At 41.9% G+C, this 10,636-nt stretch overlaps 3 gene segments (V, D, J or C); all 3 read right to left on the minus strand.

Annotated features, from left to right (window-relative positions):
- Positions 1–926: 926 nt before the first annotated feature.
- Positions 927–1,417, minus strand: LOC130183896 (immunoglobulin kappa variable 4-1-like). The segment is given in 2 exon segments: positions 927–1,258; positions 1,366–1,417. Coding segments are annotated over 2 exon segments (384 nt in total).
- A 2,644-nt stretch (positions 1,418–4,061) lies between these two features.
- On the minus strand, positions 4,062–4,816 carry LOC130183897 (Ig kappa chain V-III region PC 4050-like). The segment is given in 2 exon segments: positions 4,062–4,393; positions 4,501–4,816. Coding segments are annotated over 2 exon segments (423 nt in total).
- A 3,328-nt stretch (positions 4,817–8,144) lies between these two features.
- Positions 8,145–8,635, minus strand: LOC130183900 (Ig kappa chain V region K-25-like). The segment is given in 2 exon segments: positions 8,145–8,476; positions 8,584–8,635. Coding segments are annotated over 2 exon segments (384 nt in total).
- Positions 8,636–10,636: the final 2,001 nt, after the last annotated feature.

The following is a 10,636-nucleotide window of genomic DNA, read 5'->3' on the forward strand; positions in this document are numbered from 1 at the left end:
TACTCGTAGCTTTTTCTAGAGAATTCAAAAATAAGTGACTTTATACGAAGGAAATTATATCTTATTGAAGTTTTCCAATTTATTTAATCAATGAATATATTTTTAGTTTATGAGGAAATGTTATGAGAAAACTCTGTTGGTTTTCACATTATCAAACTTAAACTAAGGTTAGCTTTGATCAGCAGAATGGTCCAAAGTCAATGTTAATGGAAATATTGACAGAAAAACCTTTTGGATTAAATACAGTATATTAAGAGTTAAAAAGTTCAAAGTGGATCAAAGTGACTTGTGTCTTAGTGTCAGTGCAGCTGTGAGTCAGATCAGTTCCTCTGCAGCTGAGGGAGGTTTTTGTTCAACTAAAAATGTTAAAAAAGATATTTAATCTCCACAAGCAGTTCAGGACATTTTGTCGTTGTGAGGACGTGTTAGACTTGTGAGGATATTTGGGTCGATCTTCAGCTTCAATCTGCTTTGTGAGGAGCAAGACTTGGTTTTAGGGTTGTTGTTTGAATTAAGTCGGTGTTAGGCATTTATTTGTGAAGGCTAGAGTAAGGTTAAGGGGTTAGTGAATGAGTGGCCTTGTGTTACTGCAATTATTTGTGATGTCTGACAAATTAGTTTGAGAGTTGTTGAGAGTTTATGTGGCAGTTTGAGACACATGACTTGGTTTTGGGGTTAGGCATTCTCTTGTGATGATTGAGGTCAAAGTAATGACGGTTCCTCACAGATAATGAAATAGGGTGTTTGTGTGTGTGTGTGTGTGTGTGTGTGTGTGTGTGTGTGTGTGTGTGTGTGTGTGTGTGAGTGTGTGTGTGTGTGTGTGTGTCCTCAGTGAACTGTATCAGTCTCTGCAGTAGCTTCCAGCTGCAGCAGTCACTTCAGTTTCTGTTCAGTCTGACTGAGTGAGGTTTTTGTACGACGCTTTTTCACTGTGTGAACACATACTGACTGTTGATATCATGATAACTCTGACAGTAATAAACTGCTGCATCTTCAGTCTGGACTCCACTGATGGTCAGAGTGAAGTCAGAGTTTGATCCACTGCCTGTAAAACGACCTGGAATCCCTGATTCTCGAGTGGAAGCATAGTAAATAAGGAGTTTAGGTTTTTCTCCATCTCTCTGTTGGTACCAGGCTAAGTAGTGGTATGGGCTGCTATAATAAACATTCTGACTGGTTCTACAGCCGATGGTAACGGAGCGTCCCAGAGCAGAGCTCACTGCTCCAGGCTGAGTCACTGTGACCTGTCCTCTGGACTCTGAGGACACAGAGACAGAAACATAAAGCAGCGTCATGGTTTTGTCGGCTTCATTTCAGAGGGACGGATGTTGATGGAGGAGAGGAGTTTGATTCTCTGGACTTTACCTGTGAAGCAGCAGCAGAGGAGAGTCCAGATGAGGACGGAGACCAAAGTCATGTTTCTGATGAGGAGGATTTCTGTGTCTTCTGTTGTCATGAAGGACAGCTGTGAGTCATCCAGTCTTCAACTCTCAGGACTATAAACTCTCCCAGAGCACTGGAGCATGGTGCTGCTGATGCAAAGTGGCTCTCTATGGAAATGCTCTGACTGACTCCAGCAGGGACTTGGTTGTTTGTTGCTGACACATTATTACATGTAAAATGATTCATGTGAAAGGAAAAAATGACAACGGTAATGGTGTAAGTATGACCAGTGATCTGATCATTACATTGTAAAGAGAGTAGAGCCAATATTATGCTGAGATTACAGGTGTGTGTGTGATGGACATCAAAACTGTATTTTAAATTAGGTGGTAGTTGCCAGAAAACCTGCTTCAGTTCCTGATCAGATTCTGGACTACAAGAGGAGAAAATAATGGTATCACAATATTTTGTAGATTCTCATCTGCAGATAAATTCATTTCATGGTGGTGAGTAGAAGTGGGTGGTAACGACTGACAGATCTGTAACATGTTGGAGTAGTTTTAATGCAGCCAACACATTCATTATGTTGCTTTCACTTACTGCTTCATGCACTCATGCACATTCCAGTAAGAGGCTGAGGATCTGCTGATCCCAGGTCTGCTGCGAATCCACTAGGCCACACCCCTCACGAGTCTGTTCTTGTGCTCCATTTCACCATCAGTCATGAACAAGACCCCGATTAAAGTCCTTTACTAACCCCCAATTCTGTCTTCTAGCAGAGAACCATGGTCTCAGACTTGAAGGTGCTGACTTTAATCTCGGCTGCTTCACACTCGCCTGCAATCTGCCCGAGTGCTGAAGGTCACCGTCTCATGAAGCAAACAGAACCACATCATCTGCAAAGAGAAGAGATGCAATTCTGAGGTTCCCAAACCGGACACTCTCATCACTCCTGCTGTGTCTTGAGATCCTGTCCACTGTCAAAAACAGCATCAGAAACAAAGATCAGCCTTGACGGAGTCCAACTCCCACTGAAAATGTGGACGTCATTGGCATTGGGTTCAGTCTCTTTGCCACACAGGCAGGCTAAGGCGGGGACCTGGGAGAGCTGATGTCAGTCATATCCACATCAAAGAGAAGAAAAGCTAAAGACGGTGGTGTGCTGGTATGTTTTCTTATTAAATTGCTTGATGCTGAAGTTGTTTCTTCAGTCATTACGTTAGTTCTAAAACTCAAGTAGTTACTCTGATCTCTACTTTTACCTGAGTGCTTGTTTTTACAAAGTAACAGTACTTGTACGTGAGTGCAGTTTTTAAATACTCCGGCAAACTCTGAGACAGAAGTTTTCACTAAAATATACTTTGCATTATAAATATTCTGAATGTTAAACTGACATTAATCCAATGAAATAGCTATATTTACAACTGAGGTCAGGTTTGTATGTGAACCAGCCTTTGCTGAAGTAGGATTGTTATAGAACCTGGAGGGAATAAAATAAAAGAAATGGTCTGAAGGGCCCTGAGAGCAATGGTGTTGGAGTAGCAGCCGTAGCGAGGCCCAGGTTGAGGATAGATAGGAGCCTTAGCTTTAGGGTAGACAGGAGACTTTGAGGATAGACAGGAGACCTAGGTTGGGGATAGATAGGAGGCTTCTGGACACCTGGCACTACTACTATGCCCTGGCATGCCTGGTTTGGGGAGGGTCCACACCTTCTGAACACCATTGTTCCCAAGGCGTTGATAGGTAAAAAGGAACTATATATGATGATGCACAGGCTCTCTGTCTTCAGTTCACATCTGGATCTGATTTCACTTTTGTTCTTGTGAAAGAATAAATTCTATTGGATTGGACTCTGATCATATCCAGTGACTTCTATTTTGAATCAAGTGCAGTTTTGTAGTAAGTGTTTGTGAAGAGGTCTAGATTGAAACTCTGGCCCAGACCTGGACTTTTTTTCTACAACACATGGAAGTCATCTTCAGTCACAGCTGGACAGATTTTTTTGTGTCAAGTTCATGTAGCAACAGCTGTGAGCAGCAACATGAGTTTTCTGAAGGTCTTCATGTTGCACTTGAACAAAATCTCGTTCATGTTGAAAACTATTTTTTGGAATTTTTTTTAGTTCAAAGCAATGTGGAGAAGAAGTGTCAGGAATTGTCAGAGGAACGACATTTTAACATCTGTATTTCAAACTGTTTAAACTATGTTGTCCATATAAAACAGTGAGTGTATCCAGACGACCTGCTTTGATTACTGATCAGGTTTGAGGCTGGGAGTTGGGAAGAAGATTATGTTGTGATGAATAGTAGAATGTGAATGGTCTTGAGTGGTTGGTATAGATCATGATGGAAGAGACCAGGGGACCAGCGTATAATAAGATACATCATGGATCAAAAAGATACTGATGTCTTGTGAAACTTTTTAAACAGATTAATACAGTTGAAGGTGAATGTTGACTCAGTTTTAGAGTTAGTTCTGATGGTTAGGGTTAGGGAATACATTATATCAATTAGTGTCCTCGCAAAGATAGAAGTACAAGTGTGTGTGTGTGTGTGTGTGTGTGTGTGTGTGTGTGTGTGCTCAGTGAACTGTATCAGTCTCTGCAGTAGCTCCCAGCTGCAGCAGTCAGTTCAGTTTCTGTTCAGTCTGACTGAGGGAGGTTTTTGTATGACGCTTTTTCACTGTGTGAACACAAGCTGACTGTTGATATAGTGAAAACTCTGACAGTAGTAAACTGCTGCATCTTCAGTCTGGACTCCACTGATGGTCAGAGTGAAGTCAGAGTTTGATCCACTTCCTGTAAAACGACCTGGAATCCCTGATTCTCGAGTGGAAGCAGCGTAAATAAGCAGTTTAGGTTTTTCTCCATCTCTCTGTTGGTACCAGTGTAAACAATGTGTGTTGCTATAAACTTCAACACCCTGACTGGTCCTACAGCTGATGGTGACGGAGCCTCCCAGAGCAGAGCTCACTGCTCCAGACTGAGTCACTGTGACCTGTCCTCTGGACTCTGAGGACACAGAGACAGAAACATAAAGCAGCGTCATGGTTTTGTCGGCTTCATTTCAGAGGGACGGATGTTGATAGAGGAGAGGAGTTTGATTCTCTGGACTTTACCTGTGAAGCAGCAGCAGAGGAGAGTCCAGATGAGGACGGAGACCAAAGTCATGTTTCTGATGAGGAGGATTTCTGTGTCTTCTGTTGTCATGAAGGACAGCTGTCAGTCATCCAGTCTTCAACTCTCAGGACTATAAACTCTCCCAGAGCACTGGAGCATGGTGCTGCTGATGCAAAGTGGCTCTCTATGGAAATGCTCTGACTGACTCCAGCAGGGACTTGGATCACTCTGATCATGCTGTTTATCAATGGATCAATCAGCTGATCAGAGTATTGATCAGGATGTGTTAATACTTATTTTCATGTGGTTTAGGTTTCATGTGTTTGAGTAACTTTTACTCTGATTGACTTTTCTTGTATTTTAATGAATTGCTGAAAAAGGTTGATTTTACTTTAAAATGAATAAATATGGAAAAATTACGAATCTAAAATTGTTGTGTTGTGTTATCTTCCTTTTTTAAACAAGCAGACAAAATATTAAATCAGAATAATTTTGGTGAGTTTGTTTGTTTGAGAGGTTTTTGTACGGCGGCTCAATGAGTTTGTGTCACTGTGGAACACGTTTGGTGGAGGAACCAGACTGGATGTTAACTGTAAGAACATTTGTCTCTTTTAATAACTCAATTTCTATTTCTATTGATTTACTATTTTTCCCCGTTGCTTGAACACATTTTGCAAAACTTTACTCATTGTGCCAAAACTCTACACACAAGTAAACATGACACAACACTGGGAAATATTCCATTCACATCTGTGTCAAATTGAAACTCTACTATCAAAACCTAACAATCCTTTGTCAAAATGTAACTCTGATGACAAAATGACACACACTTACATCATATGCATACACTTTCAGATCAGGGGGAACACACTAGTCTACTTTATATAAAACACTGCAGTCTTTGATTTTCACTGTTTATTCACAAGGCACATTTTCAAACAACCAAAAAAGCAAATAGGCCTACTCAATATTGTACATTGCAGTAACATGAATTCAGATAAAGCAAAAAAAAAGAAAAGAAAAAAACACTATACTGTAAACACAGAAAATCATGGCAATTGTGCAAACGTGGGCTCATGGATCCCGCCGTATGTTGGGGTCTTGCCACAGGACCTCATCGACATCGCAAGCAATGTCTTCTCCCGCTAGGCACCGGGGAAAATGTTCCCTTGCATGTTGAAACCATCCATGGATTGCTGTCACCTGAATGTCGCCGCAGGCCTGTTCCATTGCCTGCAGAAGAGGCATGCGGGCATGTGGTTGGCGGTCATATACACGCCATCGCCAAGCCAAAAAGAATTCCTCTATAGGGTTTAAAAATGCTGAGTAAGGGGGCAAGTATACCATTTCAAATTGATTGTGGTTGGTGAACCAGGCCTGGACCAGAGCAGCCTGATGGAAACTGACATTATCCCATACCACCACAAACCTGGGCTGATCTGGTCTGTTCTGTACAACTATATTATGGAGAGCATCTAGAAATGTGAGTATATGTTGGGTATTGTGTGGACCTAGTTTTGCATGATGATGCAGAAGCCCTCGAAGGCTTATGGCGGCACACAATGTGATATTTCCCCCGCGCTGCCCCGGGACGTGCACAATTGCCCTTTGGTCAATTACATTACGACCCCGTCGTCTTGTTTTGCTAAGGTCGAATCCAGCTTCATCAATGAAAATGATTTCATGAGGATGTGCAGCTCCATCCATGGCCAAGATTCTCTGTAACAAAAAAAAAATAACATATTACTACAGTGCTACACATACAGAACCCCCACCCCATCACACAGGTACCTGTGTAGCTCTCCGAATGGATCCATGTGGTACTGATATGGTTAATTCAGCTGCTACTGGATTTCACCAATACTGTATTGTAAATGTAAAGGACAGTTACACTTACCCGTACATATTCACGTCGAAGTCCTTTGACCCTGACACTGTTCCTCTCAAATGGGACCCTGTAGAGCTGCTTCATGGTGATGTTGTGTTTTCCCAAGATGCGTCTGATGGTGGTGATGCTCACATGGTTTATGTTGTTGAACACTTGCCTGTCTGCAAGTATTTTCTGTCGTAGCTGGTGGAGACGGATGGCATTGTCTGCCCGCACTAGGTCCACAACGGCAAGTTCCTGCTGTTGTGTGAACAGGCGTTGGCGTCCTCCCCCAGAAGGTCTTCTAGTCATTCTAGAGAAATACAACCACAAATTATCATTGGTTTGCTTCTTTTTCTTACAGTACTATATATACTGTACTTTACTGTATATACTGTATCATCCACTGTACTGAAACATCTCAATATAAGTAATCATGGTATGTTTCACAAAAACTACCACTTTGGCTGCAAAAGGAGCATTAGCACCCTGCAATACCCTGTACACGTGATGTGGTAATGTGATATACTGTAGTACAGTACTGTAAATACCATCTGAGCAGAGTAGAAAGTAGAGAGGTGAAGACATACCTGTTTTCCAGTCGGAAGGTTCTTATTACAGATGCCACTGTGAAGCGGCTTAGATGTGGGTGGACTCTCTGCCCAGCTTCCCTCACAGTCAGGCCATGGTTTATGACATGGTCCACCAAAGTTATTCTTATATCATCAGAAATAGGGGTCCGTGCATGGCCTCTTCGACCTTGACCTTGTCCTCCTCCTGCTCCTCTTCCTCGTTCTCTTCCTCTTCCTCTTGCTCTACCTCTGCCTCTCGCTCTCCCTCCATCCATGCTTACAAAGTTCTTGAAATGGCTAAACTGAGGGCTTTTTGTAGCTGGCTGATTGGTGTTCAGTTTTGCAAGTAAGTGCCTTCAGGTGTGTATTTGAGTGGTTGCAATTACCCGATGTGTTTTGTATTTTGGATACATGTGTTTTCCAAATGGCACCCTGAGATTTCATTTTTGAACGAAGTGTCTTATGTATGAAATAGAGTGTAGTATGCAGGACCAAGTGTGTTGCATAAAGGAGTAAGTGTGTTGCAGAATTGCAACTAGAGTGCAAAGCAGCACTTTTGTTTAAGGTATGGGTAAATGTGTTTGAGGTATGGTAACAAAAGTTTCAAGTTGTGTTACTTTAGTTTAAGCATGGGTCTATAGTGTTCAAGCAACGGGCAAAAACTGTAATTCATAACTATAGTCATTATTGTAATATTTTAGCTGAGAGTCACAGTGTCTTGACACTTGAAACTAAAATGTTCTTCTGTTAAACACATCATGATGTTTCCCATCAGTACTGAGAGAGGTGAATATTTAAATAATCTTTGAAAGGAGGGAATATGAATGTTAAAAATGGAGGGTTAAAAAGGTTATTTAATCTCTACAAGCAGTTCAGGACATTTCATCATTGTGACGACGTGTTAGACTTGTGAGGATATTTGGGCCGATCTTCAGCTTCAATCTGCTTTGTGAGGAGCAAGACTTGGTTTTAGGGTTGTGGTTTGAATTAAGTCGGCGTAAGGCATTTATCTGTGAAGGCTAGGGTAAGGTTAAGGGGCTGTGTGTGTGTGTGTGTGTGTGTGTGTTTGTGTGTGTGTGTTTGTGTGTGTGTGTGTGTGTGTGTCCTCAGTGAACTGTATCAGTCTCTGCAGTAGCTTCCAGCTGCAGCAGTCAGTTCAGTTTCTGTTCAGTCTGACTGAGGGAGGTTTTTGTACGACGCTTTTTCACTGTGTGAACACAAGCTGACTGTTGATAGAGTGGAGACTCTGACAGTAGTAAACTGCTGCATCTTCAGTCTGGACTCCACTGATGGTCAGAGTGAAGTCAGAGTTTGATCCACTGCCTGTAAAACGACCTGGAATCCCTGATGCTCGAATGGAAGCAGCGTAAATAAGGAGTTTAGGTTTTTCTCCATCTCTCTGTTGGTACCAGTTTAAATACTGGTAATTGCTATAAACATGAACATCCTGACTGGTTCTACAGCTGATGGTGACGGAGCCTCCCAGAGCAGATCTCACTGCTCCAGACTGAGTCACTGTGACCTGTCCTCTGGACTCTGAGGACACAGAGACAGAAACATAAAGCAGCGTCATGGTTTTGTCGGCTTCATTTCAGAGGGACGGATGTTGATAGAGGAGAGGAGTTTGATTCTCTGGACTTTACCTGTGAAGCAGCAGCAGAGGAGAGTCCAGATGAGGACGGAGACCAAAGTCATGTTTCTGATAAGGAGGATTTCTGTGTCTTCTGTTGTCATGAAGGACAGCTGTCAGTCATCCAGTCTTCAACTCTCAGGACTATAAACTCTCCCAGAGCACTGGAGCATGGTGCTGCTGATGCAAAGTGGCTCTCTATGGAAATGCTCTGACTGACTCCAGCAGGGACTTGGTTGTTTGTTGCTGACACATTATTACATGTAAAATGATTCATGTGAAAGGAAAAAATGAAAAGGTTAATGGTGTAAGTATGACCAACCTGACATATTTCACCCCAATCACACACACACACACACACACACACACACACACACACACACACACAACACACACACACACACACACAAACACACACACACACACACACACAAACACCCTCTCCCTATTCTCTTGACCTCATCTGTAAAGTGTGAGAATGCAGGTGTTGTTATGACTTTTGACGGGAACCTTTTCTGTTCCCGTGAGAAAACTCCACCCACATTGAGTGGACACTCAGCAGGGGAGGGGAAAAAAATATAAAGATTCTTTCTAAGGTAGTCCTACCAACATTACGCTCTGCAGCTACGTATGATATACTCTCTGTCAGAGCTTTACAACATGAGCAGCAGAAGTAAACAGGTGACAGCCATGGAGGCTCTGGAACTCATCTTTGATCATGATAGTGAAATAGTGGAGGATGTGTCTGAAGATGAAGACCATCTTGAGGTCAATTCTGAGTCTGATGATTCTGATTATGAAACAAATGAGGAAACTGCTATTCATATTCCTCCAAGCAAGACATTCACATCAAAAAATGATGAAATCCAGTGGTCTTCATCCCCAAATATACACCAGGCAAAACTGTCTGCAGAAAACATAATAAAGACAGTGCCAGGGCCCACTAGGATGGCAGTGACTCGTGTAACAGACATCAAGTCAGTTTTTGAGCTGGTCATGCCCAACTCAATACAGAAAATCATTATCGAAATGACTAATCTAGAAGGAAGGCGTGTTTTAGGGGAGAAGTGGAAGGAGCAGGATAAAATGCATTTACATGCATATCTGGGGGTCCTCATCCTGTCTGGGGTCTCTAAGTCAAAAGATGAATCAACAGCCAGTCTGTGGGATGCAGAGACAGGCAGGGCTATATTTCATGCCTCTGTCTCTGGAGACTTTACATATTTTCTCCAGAGTAATCGGATTTGATAATCGAGAGACAACGGCTGTCAGACGGGAGAGAGACAAGCTGGAAGCTATTAGGACAGTGTGGGACAAGTGGGTAGAGCAACTTCCAGTACTCTATAACCCAGGTCCTAACGTCACACTGGATGAACACAAGAGGTGTCTCGTGTTAATTTATCAACATCACTCCATAAAAAGAAAAAATTTTAAAATATAAAAACAAATTTTAAAAAATCAATGTCATGTAAAACTCTTGTATCTAATATGTAGGTCTTTAAAAGTTTTAACATGCATTTTTTTTATGAAAAACGAGTGAATTATCCTCATTGAACCATGATCTGTAAGAGGTAAAGAACACCATTACACTAAATATTGATTGAAATTGTTAGTAATGGAGTTAATAATGAGATATAAACAATGTTTATTGGGATTTTTTAGTTTCTGACACTTCTGGATAATTAAACATGCCCCGGGTCAAATTGACCCAGGAACATCATAGATGTTCCTGAGAAACAAACATAAAAGGAAGGTTAAATTAGGTGGTAGTTGCCAGAAAACCTGCTTTAGTTCCTGATCAGATTCTGGGCTAAAAGAGGAGAAAATAATGGTATCACAATATTTTGTAGATTCCCATCTGCAGATAAATTCATTTCATGGTGGTGAGTAGAAGTGGGTGGTAACGACTCACAGATCTGTTACATGTTGGAGTAGTTTTAATGCAGCCAACACATTCATTATGTTGCTTTCACTTACTGCTTCATGCACTCATGCACATTCCAGTAAGAGGCTGAGGATCTGCTGATCCCAGGTCTGCTGCGACTCCACTAGGCCACGCCCCTCAC

This window comes from Seriola aureovittata, chromosome 16, assembly GCF_021018895.1.
Source record: "Seriola aureovittata isolate HTS-2021-v1 ecotype China chromosome 16, ASM2101889v1, whole genome shotgun sequence".
Classification (NCBI taxonomy): Eukaryota; Metazoa; Chordata; class Actinopteri; order Carangiformes; family Carangidae; genus Seriola; species Seriola aureovittata.